The following is a 27,604-nucleotide window of genomic DNA, read 5'->3' as shown; positions in this document are numbered from 1 at the left end:
GTGCTGGCGAAAACGGGAGTGTTTTGAGCTTCAGGAAAATGGGTTTTACCGTTTTAAAAATTCCTCTCATATTTTTATGAATATATAATGAGTGTGTTTGAACCAAATTTGAAAGTCTTTTATCGATACTGTCTGGTTTTACTCAATGGTTTACGGTCAGTCATACCGTCTTTTACACGTGCGCCAAGAAAGGACATGTTTATGAAACTGCTGGCTTGTTATGTTTTGATTGGCGTGAGGCAGTGTTTCTGGCCTGAGAGCTCACAAAGTAACTATGGTTGCTACGCGACTGGCAGTACGATGCCATCTCGTCGTATGTTTCGCATAATCTCATGTAATTATCAACCACAAACCAAGCCTCCAAAAAGTTTAACACCTTTTAAGGTCATTTTAATATGAAAAGCCAATAGTCTACCGAGACGACCATGGAACAAAAGGTATGCAAGTGTTGCCACTCTGTCTATCTTACTCTGTGACTCTATCAAACGTAACATACTATCAACCACAAATACAGACATGAATATGTAACCGTAATTTTGATTAGTTGATAAGCGAACACTGCTTTTAACACGTCAGAGCGGGCGTACATAGCATTCATAGCACAACGCGTTTATTTTAGCGTTCGTACGATCATTCGACTCTAGTCAGGTGGTATCAATACGTCTAATCAAGAGTCACTCTGCCCAGTGATATGTAAAATGGATTGTAATACATTCTTTACCTTATAATTTTCAAATAACTTAAAAGTTCTCAGTGTATTCGCCTTTATATTTGCACATCGATGTAGATGTGCCGTGCAAATCATAAAATGTTTTAATATATCGGGTCAAACGGTGAGAAGATTGTTGTGTTCTGCTCACCGATCAATCGGAGCACGACACATTATATATCATGGTACAGTATAAGGCAAGCAATAAAATACATCTCACCTCACCTCAGACGTGAAACTGCTCTCTCCCAACGAACACGAAAACCCGGTGTTAATGGTGTGCGTGGATGAACCGCTTCTAATAGCTCCTAAAGCGCTATATCACTTCGACATTATACCTTTTTGTCCCAGAACCTACATGTAATCAGGGAAATGAGTTATCTACTTTAATGATGATTGACCCTTCAGTGTCGTATAATTTTACATCTATGTGTTTCCTCGAAAATATCCCTGATAATAGCTTCTTCTCTTTTAAAACAGTGAACAGTGTGTTTATCCTTGGGCAAAGTAGCGATATGGATACCAAGATAGGTTTTTTGTTTGTTGCTCGTTTGAGCGACGTTTGCAGAACACGAGTCACGACATATATCCAGCAGTGTACAAACAGTGCTGGGCAAAATTATATTGACGACACCGACTCATATACATTGTAAAATAGTTATTTGTTTGCCATTATTTTTCCTATGTCTTTCACAACGTTCAATTCATCGTGCACAAGTCCAACGGGAATAGACAACTCTCATCATTTGTAAGAGTTGATTACATTTTTAGATCTAGGGAGATGGTTTCCTTTTTAGGTGATATCGAGTAAGCATTGACGAAACGACGCCGAACAGCATATTAAAGTGACACTGTTGAGTACCTGGATACGAAGTGTATTTGGTCTTACATAGGAGTCTCTTGTATTCGCTGGTTTCATTTATAAACTGAATGGTCTACCAGTCACACATGTTTTTCGCTCTCTCTCTCTCTCTCTCTCCTCTCTCTCTCTCTCTCTCTCTCTCTCTCCTCTCTCTCTCTCCTCTCTCTTTCGCTCTCTCTCTCTCTCTCTCTCTGATAATCAAGTTTCACCGGTGAACTGACATGAATGTTACGGCTTGTCCCTCATGATAACGGTAACTGTTACTTTTGTGAGAAACATGACCACAAATCACGGATGTTTAATCTCTTAATCAGTTTCTTTTATTACAAAACCACTGTCACTGACAGGTACTTCTACTCAGTAAAAACTGCATATACCGGTAAAGTGTTTGATTGATGTCGAGATGGGGGGGGGGCACATTAACCTCAACAAAGTTGTGATATAAAGCACCCATAAAGTATCGAAATTCAACCATAAATGTAATAAAAAACAGCAATAAATGTAATACTTATCAACGGTGTTAAAATGTTTACAATGTTTTGAAGACGCTGTCGCTGCGTCGTTATGTTGTCTGTGGTTCAACATTGTGTCGAATTCGAAGACGCTGTTTAAAGCGTCGTTTCTGTTCGGTTGTTTGTCAAGTCTTGCCTTAACTAATGTGATTTGTTTCATTTGTATGCGATTGTGCCCTGTTTTGGAATGTCGCATTTTGATCGGTTGTTTGTGAAAGCTCACGCTATAACCAGTATACAACCACACAGTATTGTTTATACATGACAGGGTGTTTACTAGGATATAGGACAGGGAAGAATTTGAAAGTACAGGGGAGGAAACGTGAGGCTGAGGGGAAGAGTTGATGAGGGGGTGTCCCCTCTCTTGCGTGGACCATTTTAAGATATTGATGAGTGCAATAGTGCAGTCTGGTTCAATCTGATGGGTGTTTTCAATTTTTTTTAAACAACGTAAACCTGTTAGAAAATGACCTAGGACATCCAAAGGGAGGAGAGAGCACGAGACAGGGGGTATCCCCCTCTTGCGTAGAAAATTTTGAGAAATTGATGTGTGTAATGGTGCTATCAGAGAGGAATTTCAATTTATTTTGCAGTAGATAAAAGTTTAAAAATGACATAGAACACTATATTTTTATCACCTTTTGTGCATGATCAAACAATGACAATACATGTTGTACCTGGTAAAAAACAATCGCAGTTTTCAAGCGATTGCAGATCAAAGAAAATAACTGTAGAGCCATTCACGGGCATCAACAGTAAATGACGAATGATTTCTAATTTGCTCAGAGATATTGATGCAATATCTGTCGTTTTCCTAAAGCACACTGAAAAGGAAAGTAAACGGCTGCCTTGATGCGAGGCAGATCGTCAGAGAAAATTGACAAATGGGAGGGGATAGTATGGGAAGGGTGTTCACCGTTAAAATAATTTTAGGGTACCTCAGCATATAAGAGGTGTTCACTAGTCAGTTGGAAGGCAATTACGTGGCACATACCGATCAGTATATCATATAAATTCTTGAATAACGTAAGAGTAATTTTAGCAGATCGGTCTAAAAAGTATAGGCAGTTGTGAATCACCGAAGAGAACTATCTCTGCTACAATGTATCAAGATCAAACTATAAATTATTTGATATTTATTGTGTTGACGATTATATCGTTGATTGAAGAAGACAATTAACATCTTGCTCATTATGCATTCAACTATCCAAATTGCATAGGCTCCAAATCAAGTCGCGTATTCCAACAGCACGAACAAAGTAACGACATACCAAAGTTAGCGTTGGTCTTGGGACAACTCTATCTCAGTTTGATTAATTTGTTATTCTCTCTACTGAGATATTTGTGTTTTTTGCAGGGTTTTTCGCTGACAACGATTCTGATAACACAAGTTTTCGTCACGGTCAGTGCCTTGCCTGTAACAAACTTCGACACATCAAACCCCGGTAAGTAACAGTAACTTGTCGGCTTAGTGAATTTTATTTCGTGGGAGGGCTAATGTTCGTTGTCAAGTGCGCATGCGTAGGAATTCTGTTGACATGTATCATCCATATGAACGAACCAATACGAACTTTGATGGCTTTGGATGTTCAAAACTTTCACTGTTTCCCGATAACTGGTAATTTTACCAATATGTTTTAATTTCATCTCGCTTCTTGAACACAAAGCCTGCTTCTTAGGCTTTTTATAAGAGAAAATATCGAGCTAAATATTGAGGCAAAAATGGAGGTAATTATACAGGTAAATATAGAGATAAATATCTCAAGTAAATGTCTCGCTGTCGCGTTACCTTTGGCTCGAACATTTCATTTTCTACGGTTAATTTTCCGTCACTTTGGAAACAAGTAATACGTATTCGCCCGTGTCGGCATTGGCCTTTGAAGAACTGAATTGTTCACGGTCGCTGTATTAAGTCAAAGAAATAGTTTACTGATTCACAAGTGAAATGAGAATGAGTTTTGACTTATTTGCTAGAATATGTGAGTTGAGGTGATTTAAATTTCGTTTCTAGAATATCCTGCCTACACACGTTGTTCTGCCGTGACGTATTTGCAGACGCAATGAAACGTACAAACAGAAACGAACGAAATATATTCACAAAGTCATCTATTTGGCACGAAGTGAACGATGTTTTCCTCGATGCAGCCTTATTGGGAGGTAAATAGTAAAGTAATTTTATCTTAGACGGAAGCTAGACAGTCTTATTTAGACATTCTCTTGCACTTAGTTTTAAATTGTTATTTCTTTCAGATTGTAGTAATTCGTTCGGGAGTCCCGATCACGCCTGGGATTTTTCAGGTAGATCTGACGCTTATGCCAAGCAACAACCATCGGCATGTTCAGGAGTTTCATTAAAATATATTTACGAAAATGACCCTGTGTATGCGGGACCCATGTCGGGTACAGTAGAAATAGGAGGTTCATTACTTCTGTTGGTGGATACCTACCCATCAAACCAACGACAAACCGGCCAGTCATGCGCTGTGATGCTTGAAGATGACTATGTCAATTTTGGAGATGTGAGTAGTGCTTGCTTAGGAGACGTCTCTCGGTGTAAATCCGGGTTCTCGCTTTCAATGTGGCTTCGCTGCAACGTGGCCAGTAATAGGAACACAGAGCGGTTCGTCTTCAGTACGGGTGGCCAGACCACAAGCGGGAGGGGTTTCAGCGTGTCTGTTGAGTCTACTCGAATCTTGTTCCAAACCATGACACCTGCAACGACCGCTAATTACCTCAAACACTTTGTGTACAAGACTACATTCCCAGACGACACGTGGTTCCATGCGATCTTCGTATACGACAGTCCTTCGAATGTTGGTACGATCTACATCGACGGCTTGCCGGCTTCGATGCACGAGGAAGCTACTGAGGTTCAAGAGGATACTTTTACAGCTACAGGTATGATTTGTGAAATTATATTCAGATTCTATCGTGATTAATCTAAATATTCTCATATTGCTATACAATATGTAAATAGTAAACATGATCAACATTGAACGACACTAGCATCAAACAAACTTTACACCACCATTTGTTTTAAGACGTAGATTGTTCCGGGAGATAGTTGCTCATTTGCGCATTTTAATATTGACAAGATCGTTAACACAGATATTCCGAGTATCTTTGTCATCACGTCGCTGGCTCGATGCTCGAAAATACAACCGATAACACTAGGCTGTACTTTTATACTATGCCCAGTCACACGATTATGATGAAGTAGGCTGTGTTCTGTTAGATTACAATGATGATGACTGGGAATAGTGTAGCTCTGAGGCCCTTAACGAAAAGGGCGAAATTTTACATTATATCAGCTCAAGAATTTGAATATTTTAAAGTATGTTGAGGGTGTTTTCGCAATTTTCGTGACGAATGTCGGCCCGTACAGGCTTGAGCTCCCTCGAGAAATAATAAAAGTTCAACTGTGTTTTTTATCCTACTTTGTTTATTTCTACGTGTTTGTAAATAATTTAGCGTTTTAAAGAGCCTGTAATTTATAGAAACACGTACATTTCTTTTGCACTATTCTTTCCCTCCAAGATTACCGCAAAAGGCTTGAGGTAGACCTGCTCCGCAAATACAGAAGTCTTTAGTTTGAGACTTAAACCCGTAAACAACAATTTACCCAATCAGAATAGGAGGTGTGACACAATTAGCCAATGAGAAATCAATGGTATCATACTTCACACCTGCCAACATAAGTAGGAACTTGGTACAAATCATTCCGCCGAACTTAAGGTGTCGAAACGCGTCGCATGGGGAACCATTTCGTTGTGTTTTCTATTGTAACATAACAATAGAACAACATCAAGTGCAAGCGCACCTCAGAATATGCTACAAGCCGTGATTTGTAATAGGGTTCTGTCATGATATATTTCAGGATTCTGTGTTGGCACCGCGAACGATGACCGAAATAATTCAGCGAAGAAAGCAACAGTAGCACTAAGTGACCTTTACGTTTATTATCGGTCATTCTCTCCAATCGAGGCACAGGATATTCACAGATGTCAGAACCCAGGTAGTACTGTTGTTTTATTTGCATTATCATATTGAAAAAAATTTTAATCACAATGTCAAGTACTGTTCTGAGAAATGTAATACTCATATATAAGAAAAGTGTTAGCTTCAACCTTAACTTCCTTAAGGTATTGGGAACGGGAAAAAACCAAGGAATGTTGTTGGAAGACAATGCTATGTAAAGTGGCTGGCATACAGGTACATAAATATTGTACTGTTGCTCACTGGCGTCGGATTTATGTAGATGTTCTTCGATCTTTACATTTAGAGTAGCGCTCCATGCGTACATGTACATTTGCATATACCGGCCACGTGTTCGTTGATACACATACAAAACGACTGAACGTCTTATTGCAAGTAGTATGGTTGATTTACACTCCAAAACCTAAAATAAAAAACCCTAGATAATTTGAGCAAGGACTTTGCATGAGCTTTGCATTAACAAATATTAAGTTAATGTAAGTGGACTGCATTGTATATTATTATTATTATTATTATTATTATTATTAGACTTTATTTAAACTCGATAAACTGTTGAGCCTGAGGCTCTTCTCACACAGAGTCGAGTAAAACAAAATTTACAATATTTACATTAAAAATAATTCAGGAAGAAAACGTTTTTACTGAAAGAAAATTAAAAAAAAATGTAAAAACGCTTCAAGTAAAAAAAAATCTAACAACAAATAAAAAAATTACATAAAAGTAAGATTATCCCAACTATTTAAAAGAAAATTGCACTTGCAATTTCTTTTGAATGACAGAAGTGAAGAGCTAGATTTGATCTCTCCAGGCAAAGTATTCAATATCCTGTTTAAGGTAGTGTGAGCCACGAAAGTGAAGGAATTACACTTTTGCTCAAATGTTCCGAATTGAAACTTTTGACTTTTTCTTACCCATCGAGAATAGAATCAGGGGTCCTTATGCAAAGCTTGGTACAAAAGAAACAAATTACTTAAATTACCTGACTTTTACCGATATTTAAAATTTCAAATGGGCGCCATCTAATGGATAAAAGTAAAATTTTCGATTTTCGAGAAACTCTAATATTGTACGGTAATAATGGGGTTGAAATTGTTCTTACTCCAACAGCTTTGAAAGAGCCTTCACAAGTGGTAGAAAAAAACAGAGTGGAAATGTGGGAGTCCGAATATCAGTGTGCATTCTACCTTTATTTAAAAAAAACCCCCAAAAATCAATGCTTCAGTTATTAATGATATCATACAATCAGAGCCCCCCCCCCCCACCCCGGTACTTATTGAGTTTGTTGTAGTTACTTTGTTCTAATCCTGAACTGCATCTATTGAGTTCACATGTGCACTGGACTTAGGATATGGGGACTTTACTCCCTGCAGTACTCTGCAACAATAACTTGCACTAATTATTGGTTTTTACCGGACTTATGCCCAATGATATCAAAAGTAATACTAAAATACGCCGTAAAAAGAGTCAACATAATCGTTTTAGTAAGTATTTTGTCATCATTATCGTCTCTATTCGCAAGTGTCATTTCAAGAAAATTTGATGTAAACATTGTTATAGGAGCATGGTCTTATTTGGAAAAAAATAAAATATTCTAAGATATTTTATTATCCTATCGGTTGCAGAAACAGAGATATAACACAAGTTTCGTGAAAGTTTGATTTTTGTAATTATGAACAAGCGGTGTCATTGGCTTACATAATTTCTTGATTTTTTTTTGTTCGTACCAACGCTAGAAAACAATCAAATACTATTAATCAATCATGAACTTTCAATTTATTTTTAATCACTCCAAGCTTTTCTCAATTTTTCCGTATACGATGTAATGCGAATATCGGGAGGTATGCTTGCATCGACAGGGATCAATCAAGGGTGTGAATCCTCCGGCATCGTCCTCTTCGGAATTGAAAACATATCAAAAGGTTTTTAAAAAGCGAAAGTTAACTCGTTGATGTAATCATGCCGTTGATCACTTTAATTTGCCATTTAATTTGGTCAACTGATGCTCATACAGTTCCGTTAGTGACTTTAGTTACTTAATAAATCCTTGCAAAAATACGTGTACCAAAAAGTAAGTATAACAAATACCCTTAGACAGGTTGCATTGGCCTTAAATGTATGCTGAATTCACCGTAACTAAGTAATGCAAAATGTTTCTGCGCTAGTGGAAGCCCATTCCGAATCTAACGAAGCAACCATTAGTAAGTACTGCACAAGTTAATCGTCCAAGGCATACACTGATTTATTTCCTGTTCGCCACTGCATTCTACACAAGGGTATCACTAAGTAAATTTTTCAAAACAGCAAAGCGACGACGCTGAACTTGTTGGGGGAGTTTCTTTTATATCGGACGTCAGATGAAAGCCGGACTCGCAAATAGTTAACAGTAACACGTAACTATTTATTGAAAACACTGGAGAGAGGATCCTGAACTCCTTCACGTTTCAGTTTCAACCACTACAACATGAGACACCTTCTTTTGTTATCATCCACGAAGGTATATGGTTTCCGTAACAATCTACATCAAATAACAAATTCGACATATCCTTTTACGACGGATATATTGACTTTATCTTTCAAGAATCAGGATGGTCAAGAGAAGAAAGGTAAGTCAATTATCTATCGACAGTGTACCCTCATTTTAAGACTGGGCCTATGATTCGTAGACTTCTAAATAAAACGCACATTTCTCGTGAAAAATTATAACATTTGATATCAACTAGATCGTGTGGGACGGATTTTAATTTGTAAGTTTAATACAAAACCATTTTGATAAAATTCTGCGATTATTGATCACCCATTGTTAAAAAACGGAAGTTAAAGTACAATAATAATACAATACATTAATTCCAGTACGCGATACACAACAGGACATAGGCATATGGCTGCACAATCGTCAAACGCCACTGAATGAGAGCATATTGACGGGACAGTACATTACCACTGATGCCGTTACACGTTATACGTGCGAGGTTAAGGTACGAACATGTATAGTTGCCTAATCTGTTTTTCTTCATTCATTAAATTGCGTTCATAATATTGTAGTCAACAGCATGGTATCAGTCCTTCATAGTTCAGCCTGTATATTAGCAATACCGATAAATATTTTAATTGCTAAAGCATCAGCTATTTACCCGAAAGCCTGACTGTTAATCTTTGTCGGGGACCTAGGCTTCTGGTAGTTTTGTCTTGATTTGGGACTCAAACTCCTTTGATTTTGAATCTTTCCTCCACCGCTACTTCTATACGTCCCCCGTGTATTCTTTTGATTTCTAGATTTATGGCTGTATGCAATCGCTGTTTAGGCGCGTATTTTCGAATGATTGTAAAAATTAACATCTGCCAGCTGCAGTAGACCTGCTCAATTCAGATGCATGACCCTTGCCAAAAATTTATCTCCGTCAAAAATGCGATATACTACCATTATTATACTAACATGAATTTAACTTCAAAGCCTCAAAAGGAGAGCTCGGAAATATACAAAATGGATGTCGACGTCAATTATGTAGTCCAAATTACACGAGAGGTAGAGTATTTACAGATATTGAAGTGGCGAGACGGTTTTCCTGGATCCTTGATTCTTTTGTAGTCATCTGAACATGCCACATACATCAAACCAAAATGGTCTTACAGTACCTCTGTGCTTTCATCATTGGTGTAAACAACGTGAAAACCAATGCCAAAATTAAGGAACGTTTAATCACAGAGCATCATTTAATTCTTGACTAAGTTACCTAATTCGTAAGTTAAATTGACTTGAATTGGTATCCAGGCCGTAAGCTTACACTATTTTTCCTCGAGCGACCGTGGCACATTAACGACTTGGGCGCATCTGAGTAGATTATACGAACTTTCGTGTGTAGAGCATATGCTTTGAAGTCCATCCCAAACATAAGTACTCTCACTAACCTTATCAGTAACAAAGTCGGGAGACCTTTATGGCCGAAAATGAGCCAACTAAGGAGAGTGCTTATGAAAGCCCTATTTACTAATTAAAACGCTCGCTCGGTGAAAGTGTTCAGACTGCACTGCCGTAAGTATGATGTTATAAATGTGCCTACATTTCCTTGGTAATCATAGTTGTAAAGAAAAATCACTTATTTGGTGATTTCAATGGAAGCATGATCATTTTACGTGCCAATTACGCACCTTGTGATGTACTAGCTACATTTCAGTAATTATTAATAATATACACCTTATTGTTGGTTGGTTAATAAGGCTAGACCACCACCGTTGCTACTTTTTATATGAAGTATTACTGTGCCAAACATTCTATGCTATAAATTATGGACAAAACATTGCCGTTATTGCTGACTACATTACATGTTGGCACCGGTAACGCTGCCTTCAGCTCCAATTTCTCTGTTTTTGTCTCTCCCTCGTTATTTCGGTGGCTTTTTCTATTGATATATCTTTTTCTATTGTGGAAACTTTTAGGCGATGAAGGTTTACCATGCTATACAAATAATGCTGGAAGGATCCGCAACTGTTCATGAGAACACCACATTTCATGTGTCATCTGAGTTCGCCAGAAATTCAAACGGTCACAGTGGAGTAGAATTTTCGAGTGAACAAGCATTCGACGGGAGAGTTACTAATATTTTCCTGTCCGAAGGAAATATTACCCGAGTAGGAAGCTACTACGTAACGTTTGACCTATTTTACGGTAGGTACTATCATGGCTTTCAAGAATTTATGATAACGTGTAAGTAATTGAATCTGATACACAGGGACTCCAGTCACATTACTTATATCCTCAGATCGAATGAAGCGGGGACAAATTTTGGATAACGATTCATGATACTAAGTATAAATTTTGAGTTCTACAATTACCTTAGACGTACGCCAATTGTTTTTCAAATATATTGCGACTTGATAAATTCTAATTCCAATGAAAATTTATACAACTGTCACGATCAGTATCATAACTTGTTTGGTTTAAGGTAAAGTTCTGCGTCAACGTGATTATTTTGGCTCAGAATGAACAAAGCATTTTGAAGTGTATTTATTTTCCTAGAGCCTATCGAAACTCGTATCTTGGATTCAATAAGCGAAGCTTATGTCCGCTTTTGTGCCCCTTGTTGTTATGGTAATGATTTTTGGGCTGAAATTCTAATTTTACCCGAGATACTGTTAAAAAACATACGATTGCTTATAAAATGTTGCCAGAGTAGTAGCTAGGCTCACAAGAAGACACTCTTCCGAATATTATACACTGAAAAAATCTCATAGATATCTGATAACTATAACACACAGAGTGGGAAATGGTTTTCTGATCATGAGACTTAATTTAGTGATGGCGATGGTTATTTACATCAATATTCGTAATTGTGCCGTTTGTAAAGTATCGTTTTAGAGCTCAAATACGTCATAGAGTCAGGTGAGGAAAACAAATTTCTTTGTCAGAATGATTGTATCTGTATTTGTATTTGTATTTTTCTTTGTTTGTCTGTCTGTTTACCCCTTCCCATTTCTCTCAAATTGCCATGCGATAAAACCACATTAAAGTGCGTTTGCGTCTTCCTTGTACTTCAGATCATGGCATAGTGTTTGCAATGACAACAACACAGCATAGATGTAGCTATTATGATGAAGACACCAACAACTGGGAAAGCCATGGATGCAAGGTAGAGTATTGTCAAAACCTCATCATTATTTAGCATGTAAAGTTGTACGTGTACTCTCAAACATTGATTTGTTCGCTGTTACCCACTAAGGGTATCCAAGAGACTACTTTTTGTTTACCTTTAGTTTTAGTCATTGCGTTCATATACTGCTTCCAAATGGTTATAGATGGGTCAAGTGGAAGTGATGGTTGGTGATTAACAGTGGAATGCCAAAATAACTTCTAGGCACGAACCAACGTGGCATTTATGTAGTGAACTTGCATTATATATTTACAGAGAGCGTAAATATTTGTAATTCTACAGTTCCATTCAATTGCTTTTCAAGATCTTATAACGAACAGCGATGATTATATGATTGACCGTAATTACATCATGGTTGACAATAGATGTATGTAAACGATTGCATGTCAGCATTCTAGAACATGTAAATGAAACACTTGTCTGTCAGTGACTTGCTATCTTTTGTAATATACGGACTTATGCTCAGTTTTTGCACGCAATTTTTCTTGCAGGTATCATCAAGATCCAATATCAATTCAACGTTGTGTCTGTGTGATCATCTTACAACATTCGCTACCACTAAAAAATGAATCATCAAGCTGACGACTATGAAATACAGTGGATTTTCGATCGGCTTCGAACTTGCAACCCGCGCCACCCAGTCACCTAGCGAAGACATCACCATTAAAAACCGCTCGGCCACAAATACAGCCTTAAAGAGAATGATTCAATATCTGAACTTAGTGTAACTGAAGCCGGTTTAGGATTAACTTAGCTCAGATCTTTCTGCAATATGTTTACAATCATATTTGACATTTATAACCTATTAAAGTGTATTTATTACATGTTTTATTGATTAATATATTCTTATAGTATCTTTACATGAATGGAAAGCATGGACTATTTGGAATTGGATAAGTCAGGGTCTTTCTTAAATGCCATAATTGATTTTATGCATAAAATAAACATACAACATTCAAAATTAACTGAAGGGAGTTAGCTCACTTCTGACACAAATAATACAAATATTTAATATGACTTTTTGAAGGCATCTTTAAATGAACCATTTTGAAGTTCCTCAGGAACATGGAAATTGCAGATTCGATTGATTAAAGTTGAGTACTCGTGAAATTTCCCCAAAGTGTACTTTGTGTTTAACTTTCAACATTTCAATAGACCTTTACTCATCCCAAAGAGGATGTGGCTCAAATACAATACACCAAATTATTAAGAATACGCAAAAAATACATAGACACAGAACGATACAAAAACAATCACACAACACAGTTAGGCTGCGTTCTCAAAAACGATTGAGGGAGGTGAAGGAATTAGTAAAATGACTCATACTTATCTTGTGCTGAAATACAAAAATATTTGACGTTTGACTGACTGCAGTGAAGGCGCTTTTGAATAACCCATTGCGACTGTGTCTCAGAACATATAACTTTTGAGAAACCAAAGACTGAAGTCAGTGCAGTCTTAAAACAACCGCCAGTGATTTTGTGCCTGAAATAAAAATGTTTGAAATTTGACTAATAGTATATTCAAGTGGATTTTTTAAATGACCTACTCTAACATTATGTCGAAACACGAACAATTGTGAATTTGGCTGAATGAAATTAAGATACTGCCGAAAAGGTCTTTCTTCTGCCTCTGTGTCAAACCATGAAAATACAATACTAGTATTCGGACAGAGTGAAGTGAGTGGACTTTTGAAATGACCCTGCACGAACATGTACTTGAAGTTTCTGAGGTCAAGACATTTTTCAAAACACTTATACTATTACACGAAATCTTAATCTTACGGATTTGAACGACCGAATTCAGGATTCTTTCGAATTTAAGTTGACTCAGACAACACTCAAAACAGAGTTTCCGTCAAGTAACAAAATTAGGATGTATCCACGGGCGAGATATGTGTCACTGCAAACATCAAAGTCCGTGAGACGAAAACATTGACGACCGAGATCGGGATTGACGAGTTGACTCCGGCATGCAGACACCGTTGACGCCGGCAACGTTATGGGCACAAACATTCAATGAGTGTGTCATCGAACGGAATTTTCCGCGCTCGCAAAGATCGTAAACTTGTGTGATATTTTGAAAGCCACGGCATCTCTGAGAATGAGAATTACTGTTTCGATCGTTTCGTTGCATTTACTTTATAAATCTATTTGTAAATATTCTAAATAACTCTGAATACTATGGCTATCCGTCGCTAGCACGGTGAAGCTATGTCCGCCGATGGCCCACATGCCTTGGCATGTGTACAGCGTGAGACAATGATTGACACGTTCACGTGACCGAATCCGTATGTCTGGTTGGTGGAGATACCATTTGATATAGCAAATTTCAGCTTGATGGGATTTATGAATGAAAGTATCTCCTGCATGACGGGCCGCTTTACTCTTTAAATGAAAGTAATCCGCGTAAGCAAAACACAAATCGCGACGAAATTTATGCAATTTGTTGCGATAATTTTGATCCATCTACGTCAAAAAAAAATATGAGAAGACTGTTCATGTGAAAAATATGGTATTTTTCTCTGTTTGACGTCATCGTATACTCGTGTTTTTCGTGGAGCCGCAAAAAAGATTGTCAGGGAGTATTTGTCTGGGTGGTAACTGTCCTAGTATCATCATTTTATAAAATAGTTGTGATATCGCTGTACGTTCACTTAAGTATGTCAGAGTATTGGCCTATATCATTGAGTATTTATCTCTTAATATATACTTAAAACGATTGCCACTAATTTGGCAAACTTGGACGGATAGTGTAGTAATGTTTGTTTAAAATGCAAATGTAAGGTCATCAGTTTTTGTTGTTCACAATACACTTGTTCTTATGGACAATTGGTAATATTGCAACTTTAAACAATATGACATCTAGCACTTTTGATAAATTTGAAAAAACTGAAAGATCCATCTCTCCCAAATAAGTTCAAATCGTGTTCATTGAATGGCATGATTAATAATATCTATACACATTGGAGAATAAGTCATAAAAGTTTTTAACTCAATATTTCAATATTTTCAGTGTTCATAATACTAGAAAAACAGTTGTGATATCGTTGTATGCAGTTTTGTACTTTCACAAAGGTATGTCAGAGTATGTCACATAGGTGTTCATTGGTTTCCTGTTTCCAGTCATGTTGTTTTTACGTAATTATTGCATGACACACACACACATACACACACACACACACACACTCTCTCTCTCTCTCTCTCCTCTCTCTCCCTCTCCTCTCTCTCCTCTCCTCTCTCTCTCTCTCTCTCTCTCTCTCTCTGCGCTTATATATGGTCGTGTTCACAATGTACCCTTTGGTTCGTTCTAAATCTTCACATTTCTTTTATGTGCTATTTACGATAGCACAAATTATGCATAGCTGAACATTCCCTAGTATATTATAGTGTTGATATTTTGTTGATATTCTGGGTAGTGGAAACGTTGGCCTATAAGATATTTGTTCCGTCTAGGAATTTAAAAGCAATCAGTTGTATATACATGCATAATTTCCCGACCCCAAAAGGATTGGACAACACAAAACTCAATAATATACCATGATAGCACCACAACGATTGTAAACTTGATGAAGACAGTGGTTATACTTTATGACATTTATCGAATGTATGACGTTTTATTGCATGAACATCCTCAATATTTAAATATTTCTTGGTTATATATTCATTAATCTTTGAATTGAATCAATATGCACATTTTAAATTAACTAAATAAATATAATAGACCACTTCACCGTTAAAATATCTCTTTAGACGTCAGTTGACTCATATATATATATATATATATATATATATATATATATATATGTATGTATAATATATATATATATATATATATATATATATATATATATATATATATATATATTTATATATAATCCCATGGTATTTTTCCTCTGTTTGACGTCATCGTATACGAGTGTTTTTCGCGGAGCCGTACAACTTCGAGCCGAAGGCGAGAAGTTGTGCAGCTCCGCGAAAAACACGAGTATACGATGACGTCAAACAGAGAAAAATTCCATGGGATTATATATTTATCACATGAACAGTCTTCTTATTTTTCTTTGATGTGGATGGATCAAAATTATTGTAACAAATTGCATGATTTTTATCGCGATTTTGTGTTTTATTTACGCGGATTACTTATTTTTAATGAGTAAGCGGTCCGTCACCCAGGAGATGTGCAAATGTTTACAGGTATACTTTCATTCATAAATCCCATTAAGCTAAAAAATTGATACATGGAATGGTACCTCCACCAATCAGACATACGGATTCGGTCACGTGCGCGTGTCAATCATTGTCTCGCGCTGGAGCGATGCCAAGGCAAGTCTGCCATCGGCGGACATAGCTTTCACCGCGCTGGCGACGGATAACGATAGTATTTTGAGTTATTTAGAATATTTACAATTATATTTATAAAGCGAATGCAACGGCACGATCGAAACAGTAGTGATCATTCTTAGAGATGCTGTGGCTTTTAAAATATCACAAGTTTACGGCCTTGGCGAGCCCGAAAGTTTCAGATCGATGACACAGTAGGCTACTCACACAGTGTACGCTTGTACAGTGGGCACTGCGCGTCACCGGTCTCCGCCGGTGGCTATCTCAGTCGTCAATGTTTTCGTCATACGGACTTTGATATTTGCTGTGACACATATATCCCCCGTAGGTACATCCCAATTTTGTTACTTGACGGGAACTCTGTTCTGTTGTGAGTGTTGTCGGAGTCAACTTTCGAAATGCATCGGATTCTACAGCGCTGCACTGCAGAGTTTACGCTACAGGTCGACAGCTCAGGTTTGATTCAGGTTTGATCCGATCGAGAAACACGGAATAATTTGTGTGATGAAGGAAATTTATCGTTGTTCGTCAATGACTTATTTGTGCCTTCTATGTCGCTTTCCCGAAGTTTATAAGGAATTCATTTATTAAGTTGAACTTTCGTTGAGGTGTGTCTTTCGAGTTTATCGCCAACCGGGATCGCCAGATACGACGTCGCTTGGCGATCGCCAGGTATAGTACGACGCGACGACGTCAACGTCCACATTGAGCCTTGCGACTGGAGCCGTGACGTTACTGAGCCAAACCAGCGACGGTATCCGCATTCGATTCTTTGGGATAGCTAAAGCTTTAGCGACTCGAAATTTTGTTGGGCATGCCTTCTATGTTTCCTTATCTGGATTTGTCGGGTCACCTTTTGTCAAAATGCCACGAGCACGGTATCGATCACGACAAATCGGTCTATGTCGCGACGTGCCCGTACGAACGGTACCATTGCAGGAAAAAAGTTCCGGTTGATGACGTACAACAGCAGTAATATGGATTCTCTATCCGTGCTGGTGTACGTCACACAGGTGGAGATACGGGCCAGTTCATGTGATAAATATATATATATGTATATGGTACGAATGTAACGTATAATACGTATGTATGTACAAATAGTATGTATGTATGTATGTATGTAGGTATGTATGTATGAATGTACGTATGTATATATGTATCTATGGTGTATGTATCTATGTATGTGTGTATGTGTGTTTTAATAGTAATAATAATACTTTATTGCATAACAACACACTTCGGGAAGTGCGGTAGAGCAAATCAAAATCAAACATTACACACATGTTCAGGTAAGACTGCTGCTGGGATGAATCTGTAGTGTAGTGTTTTAATAGTCGTGCCAGCTGCTTACTGACTACGTATCACATGTGTGGTTTCACTCATTTTTTATTATCAATATAGAAAAAGTAACTTCCATATGTTGTCAGACAATTTCTACACGTATGATTGAGTGAATGTATTTTGTGCACTCAGTACACTTACACAATAATAAAATGATTGTTCGGAGGACACGCGATGTTATTGCTTGAGATATAGACTCTATAAATCTTCGTACCTTTGAATGAAGACGATGAATTCAAAAACTTATTGCTGGTCTTGTGTGGTAGCCAGCGAACAGAACACTAGCCTAGAAAGTTTGAGCGGCTAAGCGCCAATAATTGGCGGGCTATGACGTATCTATGTCACATGTCTGGTGACGTAGAAGAAGAAGCTGGAAGACGGTATGGGACCGGACGCGACTTGTGTACAGTCGAATTTCAAACTTTCTGTTCCGACGTTGTGAACGTCGGAATTGACTCAACCATCACACCGCCTAGTACGGGTGAGACTCAGAACATTTAGAGAGCATTCATATGTGGTAAGAGAGACAATTTCTGACAGAACGATCCATCGAGCCCCGACCACGTGTGGGCGAGTGACGTAGCTACGAGTGAAAGGACAGAATGGAAGCTTCGGCACGAATGGGAACTCACCAGCCTATATGTGGAACTTCTATGCACCTTCAACGCTACGCCGTGCTACCGGACCGGACGTCAGGAACAGTAACGATCAGGTTTAGTAGATATACACGCTTGTAAGTTGTAGGATAACAAGGATCCTGTCCTCGTCCTCCGAACCGTGTAAACTTTACTTACAAATCCGAACTTTCGGCGGAATCGAAATCGTGCTTTAATAATCTCACACACATGAGTGTAAGTCGATTTTGTATGAGTGATTCTTCGCCGCTTGGAGGGACGTTTATAGTTTGGATCGTGGGTGGGAATTGGTTCGAAAAGTGGGCGATTGTTATTTCCCTACAAGAAGGCTTAGAATAGTATGAGTGTTTGTACAAGTTGTCTGACACTGAAATACTGTTGTATTAGTTTGATAGAACTACAACCAATTTCAGATTGTCGTTTAGTGTTTACTGAATTTTACTGAACTGTTGCATTGTTCGAGTATCAGTTTAGAGTTAAAGCCTCACTGCTATAGGCTACTTTTATTTTCTGTACACTTGTAAATTACTACATTGTGTTCAAACTTTGAGATAACTTTTATTTACTATAGTGACCGGAAATACTGTAAAGTTGTCACAATTAGACTACTGACTTTTTGTGAGTGTACACCATATGAACAGAGAACCGGTGTATTTCTATGTGTTTTGAGTAAAGCCAGTTTAAAGACATTAAGGCGTACTAGCACATAGCTACCATATTTTCAGTGTTATTCAAGCAAATTGTGACGTCACGGAAACAATTTCTTTGATGTATTACTGTCAGTCTTGCTATAATTGTTAGCAAGTTGTCAATCATTGTACAATACAGGGCACAGTACTGTATATTTCCCGTAATTCATTGCGATTTGTATCCTCGGAGATACCTGAGTGAAGTCTACTATGTCTCCCATGTGTAGACAAATTCACAGACTATTTATCAAAATTTTGAAAACGTACTTTTATGCACACCATTCTTCTCAATTCTCATTTTAAATAATTTGGAAAATTATGTATAAGTGAGAGAGGAGATAGTATTTTTGTGAAATTTGCCAAAGATTGTGTCCTCAGCCATACAGAATAATGTGATGGAAAGTAGGGAGACTGTTTTATGAAACAAAAGGATATTGATTTTTTGCAATGGAAGTGACAAAAGAAATTTGCATGCTAACCTTTCTCAGAGAATGACCCCTTCAGTTCGTCATAACTTGCTGCCTAAAAACTATGGCATTTGTAGTACCTGCAGAATGTGACTTTATGGTTGATTAGTGGTTATTTTCAAACTTTCACTGAAATATCTAAACGTACTTTTACTAGATATTATTTAAAAATTATTCTAATGCTGCACACTAGTGCTTACATGCAGAACTGAAAAAGTTTTTAGAAAAGTAACCTTCAAGGATACAAATCAAAGAGTATTGTGGGTAATTTATTGTATTGTGCAGGGGTATCTGCGAATACCCGCTGTTGTTGTTGATTTATTCTTGAGTAATAAATATTGTTGTTGGCGGAACTGTTATGCCAACTGATATAATTGTGAGATAGCTTTCACTTAGAAGTGAATACCACCTATCTGAGCGAACTATCGCGACCAGGTTAATAGGTCTCAGTGGAGCGGAAGTGAGGAACATTTTAACTGTTAAATTAGGCACAGACTTTCATGCCGTTTGACAATATACTTTCTTATAGTCACGCCTAGCACAACTCAAACAAATTTTTGTCAACTCTCAGGTGTGACATATAAATGGCGCCCAACGTGGGGCATTGACTGTAAAAGGTTGTGCCCAGTATCCAGATCAGGTGGTAAACAGTTGACAAATGAATTATTTAACCAGTTTGTCTGTTGTTAAGAATATTAACATTTCATAGCATTATCAAGTGTATAGTGTTCCATAAATTTCAAAGTAATTTATTGTAAGTTGCATGCTCTGTATGTCGTTGTGTGTGTGGCTTGTATTTGCAACTGTGATTTGCACAACGACTAGAATGGCATCGGATGAAACAACTTCGCGTTCGTTGGGCATGGCTGGCCGGGCAATGAGACGTTTGCCAGGAGTGTCGTCAGTTTCTTCAGCAGGTTATAGTACGTGAAAAACAGTTTTAGAGAGAACAATAAAGCATTGCCAACAATTTTACATATGTCATTGTCAAGAGCAATCATCGTAATGCAAACGTTAATACTGACATGGTAAGCACTACGCAACTAATAAAAGTTCATTAATGTTTGTAACAAAACTTGCCCAGTTGTTAGTTTGCATTCCCGTGAACATCACGAATCTCTGTTGCTAAGTAACTGCAAAATATATAAACTGCACACAATGCTACAATTTGACCACAATAATACATTCGACAATGCAAAGCGCTCCTTGCGTTTAACGTGAGCAAGAACAGGTAAAACGTCAACGTCTTCGTAAAGACTGACTCACGAAGATCAACATTTTAATCAAAATCTGATCAGCAGGCCTGACGGATACAGGAGCCGAATTAGAATGATCAGTTTACACATTTAAAAGTTTTAAACGTGTAAAGTGAAATAAGTTGGGTCGAGTGGATGTACTGGTCTGTATGTATGTATGTATGTATGTATGTATGTATGTATGTATGTATGTATGTGTGTAGGTGTGTGTGTGTAGGTGTGTGTATGTATGTATGTATGTATGTATGTATGTATGTATGTACGTACGCACGCACGCACGCACGTTTGTATGTATGTATGTATGTATGTATGCATTCTTTGCCAAACATTTTTAAAGAGAACGGAAAAAATATATTACAACATGTTCTACAACATACAAAATTTTACGTTTTCTATTTTGACCCTTGCTTGTATGGCATCAGACTCATTTTTTATATCCTAAACCTTAAACTATATCGAATTATTGTTGTTGAATGGTATCAAACGCTCAACTTGGCCTAAGATATTAGTACTCCCATTTTAGGGGTGTATATAATTTCATGTCAGTTACTTAACTTAAGGTGAAGTACTACGAATTACGTCAAAATTAGGTTATGGTGTCATTTTCTTGCAACTTTGCACAAATATTCCTGGAAGTTGTGCAAGTGCAAAAATGAAATAAAAAATGGGGGTCACCACGCTCGTTTCCATGGAAACGGACGTTAAAATGGCGTCTTTAGAAATAAATAAAAATGATATAATTCACTTAAACTAAAGAAAAAATTATAAAACGCTTTGCAAATGAGTTAATTTTAATAAATACCAAGACTTAAGATCCATATCTATCGAATGTATAGTTTTCATGATGTTTGTAAAGAAATTTTAACATAAGTATCGACTACAAAATGACGATATCGAAATTATATCACTACATAATTTTCGAACTTTCTTCCTGTCGCTTTGAATGGTGTCATTTTTACCAAACTTGGCGAATAAAATCCTGACATAATACCATTTAGTTTACACTTTTAATAAAAGGGTGTCACCACGCTACTTTTTACAATATCTCCAGGTGAATGGGTAATATGCGCTATGTAAATTGGAGAGAAATGTTAATTTTTCGCTCATATTGAATATAAACCAGCTTCCTAGGGGATCAAAATACGACAAGGTTATAGGTCACATGTATTTCTAAGAGATTGGGTCAAAAAATTAGGTAAAATCGCAATTTCAACAATGACAGGTTATGTTAAATACATGCGCTACAAAATAACCCATTTGCGGCAGGCTGGAGTTAAATCTGCGCAGAAACGTTCTAAAGCGTGTGCGCGTCCGAATTCGTTAATCGACTGAAATCATCAAAGCTAATATAACACTCTAAAAGTGGTGATCGAATTTCAATACCTCATTATTAAGGTGATCTTGACAGTTGGCTTTGTTGGTCATGGTACCAAAATACAACCCGAGATAGTCATTTCTTGAAGGCCAAGATGTCACGTTTATTCATTGTATGAGCATCCATAAGATAACGCCATGTTCACCATGACAACAGCTACTCACGACCACACCCAGTATCGATATCTTGCAGCCTGGCAACCTGATTTTTCTAGCTTGATAAACAGGCTTTCCGGAAATGTATTTCTGTAAAATCTCCAGGGGGAGGGTTTCAGTCAAGGTTGACATATACAACAAAAATAACTAAAAAGTTATCAGAAGTTACAACTACTGACCCTGTGAAATTTTCTAAAATCAGTTTGATCACATACATGTGAACAATGATGAACACGTGACATTTGCTGTCTAAACTATTTTTAAACGTTTGAAACATTTTACGGACGAGTACCACACGGTCATGAGCATGCATACTGCACTGGAACATTAACGTTTTAAAGGCATTTTTACAGATTAAACGTTTTCGTTCATTTGTGCTGTAACTAAAAAAATTAACGAATTTCCTCGAACTAGATATATAAACAATACATAAACAAATGGAGCATAATGTCCCTTCATAGAGCTCGTCTATTTTTTTTCGACAGTGCAACCTGTTTTCATTCAAGCACTGGAAGTAAAACAGTCTATCAGATAAATTTTGAAAAATAAAGTGAGAATAACGAAAAAACCCGAAAAACTCTCAAATATATTTCCTGTAGCGATCAGGATAAAATGACAAAAATATACTTCGTTCAGGGCGTCCCTGATCCTTTCCTGAAAGAATTTAGTTGTGTACACTGCAGTATTCGATTAATAGACGTTTACACTCTGACCGTCTCTGAACCGCCCTAGCTGTCAATGGTTAAATGTGCTTCTTAATTTATTTCCACTTCTGCATTTCCATAAGGCTTGAAAAAGTTTAGAGTCGGCGAACAAAAAATAAGTTGATCAAGTAACATAAAACCACACGATTTTTCCTCGGCGTGATAATCATTCTCACGCTCGGATTAATGATTTTAATTAATTTAATCTGAGAGCGTGAATCCCAGCATTCAGCATTGTTTGCTCTTAACATCCATTTTATGTTAATTTTATCACAACAGCAGGCCCAGGTAATTAATCACACAAGCAGTTTTTCATCTCCAACATAGTCGCTTGATGCGTGTCTCATTTTGTCCTTTCTTCTTGATCAGATATCTTAAAAAAACACTCATCAAGCTTTTTGTATTTACGATCATCACGACAGACTGTCTCATGCTTTAAATTTAAACATATAAACGAGACGATAGCAAACATTTCATTAGTTCTAAGTATAGATTTATATCTCCGGACTTTCAATACACAATGCAACTAATGGTTCGAGAGAGAAACAATAGCATTACCCTTAACAGGGAAAGCTTTACGGCTTACCGGGGAATAGGCACATCAACAGATGGAATTTCACTCCTGAAGCGATGTTTCATTCGCAAATAATCTTTTTACTCCTATGTCGCGACAAATCTTTGACACTAACGCCTTTCTAATTCTGTGAAGTAGATCACTGAAAAGAGAGAAGTGCTTTATGTTGTTGAAAATATCTGGCTCTGAGTGGTAGCTGAACAGAACCGCATACAACCGATAATTGAGCAAAGCTGGTACGTACTTGAAAGTTTGGTTAGGTAGAGTGAGCCGATGAGACAGACATTCGAACTCTCGTACTATGAATTCATTTTTGTCAACCCTTGTCGAGGCTAATTTTGAAGATAATGTAGAAACAAAAGGTTTCACCAGTTGACTTTTGTGAAAATAGAAAATTTATTTCTCCAGGGAGTGAACAAAGGGATTCAAATCGCATCCATCTATACCATCAAAAGTTCCCCGCCCCATACTTTCATATTATATAGCTGCAGATTTATAAGGGATATATGAGCAGAGAATATAAATTTGTGTTACACAGTTCTACTCGTAGATATTGGGCACTTCCTTTTTTACGCACACATAAATATTATGTAGCGGTTATAGAAATATTGTCAGCAATTTGTAGAGCCATATTTCTCACGCATGTTCCTAAATTGATTCATTTTTAAATGCAAGTACTAAATCGTCATATGCATGCATACTGCATTTGAACATTAACCTTTGTGAAAGCTTTGTTTTACCGATTTGGCATTTTCAATGATGTGTGATACGATGTAACTCAAAAATCAACATGTTACTTGGACTAGATTTGCTCGATTTGTGGAGGATGTGCCTCCGGGAAGACGGACCGCTCTCTAAAGACTGGTCTATGCCAATTGTATGTAGATAGTTTTTTTCCTCCGAAAACCTATTTTTATTTCAGCACTGAAAGAACGACTGTCTATCAAATAAGTTTTAAAAAATAAAGTAAGAGTACTAAAAATAAACCTCAAATAATTCTCAAATATATCTTCTGTTGCGATCAGGATAAAGTGTCAAAAATAAACCCACTTCAGGACTCCCACTATCCTGTTTTGAAAGTATTTAGTTGTATGCATAGTGTCAATTTATAGAGATTTACACTAAGATCCTCTAACAACCACTCATTCCCTACGCGGCCCTGATTTTCTACCATAAGGCAACGGGCCTTCCAAATTAAGCAAGTGAGACGCACTGAACCAGCTGGGCTGTCAATGGCTTGATAGGATTAGTTATATATTTCCACTTACAGGTTTCCATACCATAAGGCTTCAAAACGTTTAGAGTCGGTAAAAATATGTAGATCAGGTAACTGGAACCACGGTATTTATTTCCTCGGCGTGGTCATCATTCTTACACTCAGGTTAGTGCGTGAAACCGTTGATTTAGTATTGTTTGCTCTCAGCATTGTTTCATTCTAATTCTTGTCCCCGAGTCTGTCTGATAGCTCAGTAAAAAGCTTCGTGCTTTTCCGATTACTATATGTGTGTGTACTGTGTCTGTGTGTCGTCTGCTACGCGCACACTGTGTTGCTTGGTCGAGCACAGAATTGTAACATCTAACTCGGTTACAGTGACCGACTCTTTTGCGTTGGAAGCGGTGGCCGACTGGTTTTTGTGTGAGGCCTAGCAGCTAGGCGATGTTGCCGGGAGTATGTGGGGGTTCGAATCCCGTTTGGGTTATAGTAAAAATTTATATTGCATCACAACAGCAGGCCCCCGGTATATAATCACACAAGCGGTTTTTTTTCATCATTCTCTAATATTGTCGCTTGATGAGCTTTTCATTTTGTCCTCTGCTTCTTAAATTAGACAACTTACAATACACTCTTCAAGCTGACTGCGTCTCACACGGTTTAAATTTAAACATACATGTATTCTTAAATCAACGCACCGTATTACTACTCAACCATTCTCGCTTTGGATCTATGAAATGTCATAAAGTAAAATACTTAAACTTTGCTTGATATATTAATCGTATTGTGGCTATAATATTTCTGTAACGAAAGCGATATGAAAATATACAAAAAGTCCATGAACATATTTAGCATGCATTGGTAACATCGTAAATATACAATGCAACGGTTTGCTACGATGAGCATTTGACGTAGGTATACATGGAAATGAAAATTTCATTTTTGAAAGTGATAGCAAAATTCAAGACTTGACTATATTTTGTGTGTTTCATCCCTGAACGTATAGTCATTGAGAAAACAGCTGATTGTCTAAAAGCATCCAGTGCTATAGGATAATGCTCTCGTATTCCTCTGATTCGCAACCTCCATCCCTGAGTTGCAAACTTTCCTGTATATTAAACTTCTCTATCACAGCATTTCTCATAGATGGCATATTGTCAACTTCAGTCGACGGGGGTTCTGTTACACAACCCTATCTGCATGACCTACGAGCTAATTACATGCCTAGGTAACCAACTCTCCTGGGGTAAGAAAAAAGCAAGTGAGCTACGATAAAGGAGCGTCACTGTGGTCAAACTTAGTAGAAAGGAGCTCGAGAAGATGCGTTAATGAATCCTTAAAAACTTTCAATTTGCTACACACCCTCATAATACAGTACTATGCACCGTTTAAGTAATAACAACCTCGTTCAAAAGCTATAATTAAAGCTAATCTTCCTCAAACGAGAGACTTGAATACTGCTTTAGAGGGTTTCTGGAAAAATTACCGATAATTAGGAATTGTTTGCTGCTTACCCGGGGATGGGCACCATGACAGATAGAATTTCAATACTGAAGCGATGTTTCATTTGCCGCTAAACTTTTCATACATATGTCGTGACAAATCACGACAGTGAAGTCTTTGAATTCATGTCATTCGGGTTAACTGATAATTTAAACAAAACCTGGTTCCAGATCGATCTATCACCGTTTGATTACGCTCTATTGTACACTCGCCACTTCCTTTCCATGATTGGGAGACTGGGATAATACCCAGAGATTTGTAAATGTAGCGATTTTGTACTTGGTACTTCTTTAAATGTTTTTCCTGTTTAAGATAATCCAGGGTACAAAATGAAGCCATCCTACTGATTCTGGCGGTTCGTATGCAGTGTTCTCTCAAAAAGGTTTTAGTGTATCGGGCCCGATATTGCTTTATTTTTACCGGTATCTGATCAATCAACCCGATAACCCATCCAATAACTCTATAAAAAGAAACTCTAGCTACTCACGATTATCACGTCCGTCTTTGTTTCTTTATCTGTACGTCGGTGTCTTTTGTTTTAAACAATGTAACACCGCCTTAAGTACGCTGTCGGACTATGTCCTGTTCGTAGGCAAGCCGCGCCATAGTGTTTTGAGCAAAGGAATTTTTCTCATTATTTGAGTCATGAAGTTGCAACTGTTGCAAAATTTTAGACACGATCTTGTCGTCGCTTACCCGACAATCACGTCGTCACACGTGCCGTTGAAAAAGCAGGAATTGACAAATCGAAAGATCATAAGTCCTGCAGTCAAAGGCCATCTCGCGGGCGATTAAAAGGCTATATCGCTTTCGGATATAGTTGTCATGATGGCATCAATCTTGGAATACACCCTATGGGACTTTCAAAAGCCGGAAAATAAAGAATCGGCAGTCACAGGCAGAATCAAAGACCATGGAGCTTAGCTCCATGCACAGGCCGGACTCAGTGGCTGGACTGTGAGGCCTAGCCATGGTTCCGTATTCAATGAACAAGTTAGAGTTCTACATCATCACTCGTTGTCAGTTCCAGAGTCTTCTTCACGTATACAGTTCATCAGTAGCTTATAACAGTAGCTATAGCGTTTGGTCGTAGTGAATAGATAATCGTAAAGTCGATATGTTTACGATATCGTTTGATCTAATTTTGAGAACTGCTGACTTGAACGGTGAAATTTGACAATTTTCAAATGAGCATTTGTTCTTGCATAACAGGTTTTGCTTTGCAACTGCAGATCAAACAGAGTGTACTTACTACATTTCATCTACAATACGTCCTTGCAGGCGTTTTTTAAGCTTTCCTATTTTCTGTCTTTAGCTAAGGCAATCCAAACAAACAACAATTCCAATATGGCTCCGGCTAGGTTAATCTGACAACTATTTTTCAGGAACGTACGCATACGTAACGTTTGGAGTTCCTTACAGTGTGTGTGTTTCTCTGTAGGCTTACATGTAACGCACAAAGAAATAGAAATAAAAAGCCAAAACAACATAATCACCCATGCATTGAGATCGAACTCACGATGACAGTAAAGTGATAAGGAATGTTGTTTGGTACTGTTAAAATTGGTGTTCAATAGTATAATTTGGCAGCAAATCCTACATTATTGTAAACTGCTCGTTGAATA

The 27,604-nt window shown here is 37.5% G+C and overlaps 1 protein-coding gene and 1 long non-coding RNA gene across 2 annotated transcripts in view; both read left to right on the top strand.

Moving 5' to 3' along the window:
- The first annotated feature begins 425 nt into the window (after positions 1–425).
- The window catches only part of LOC139132630 (uncharacterized), a 41,981-nt gene continuing 14,802 nt past the window's right edge, over positions 426–27,604 (top strand). The window contains exons 1-4 of the mRNA XM_070698901.1: positions 426–437; positions 3,441–3,528; positions 4,334–4,981; positions 5,961–6,098. Of these exons, the coding sequence (XP_070555002.1) occupies positions 426–437; positions 3,441–3,528; positions 4,334–4,981; positions 5,961–6,098 (886 nt within the window). The remainder of the gene's footprint in view (positions 438–3,440; positions 3,529–4,333; positions 4,982–5,960; positions 6,099–27,604) is intronic.
- Positions 10,529–12,293, top strand: LOC139132522 (uncharacterized). The gene is made up of 3 exons (XR_011552338.1): positions 10,529–10,742; positions 11,612–11,703; positions 12,216–12,293. It is a non-coding gene; the product is annotated as an uncharacterized lncRNA (long non-coding RNA).

Source organism: Ptychodera flava, chromosome 5 (genome assembly GCF_041260155.1).
Source record: "Ptychodera flava strain L36383 chromosome 5, AS_Pfla_20210202, whole genome shotgun sequence".
NCBI classification, from domain to species: Eukaryota; Metazoa; Hemichordata; class Enteropneusta; family Ptychoderidae; genus Ptychodera; species Ptychodera flava.
This window is presented reverse-complemented; position numbering and strand designations above follow the sequence as displayed.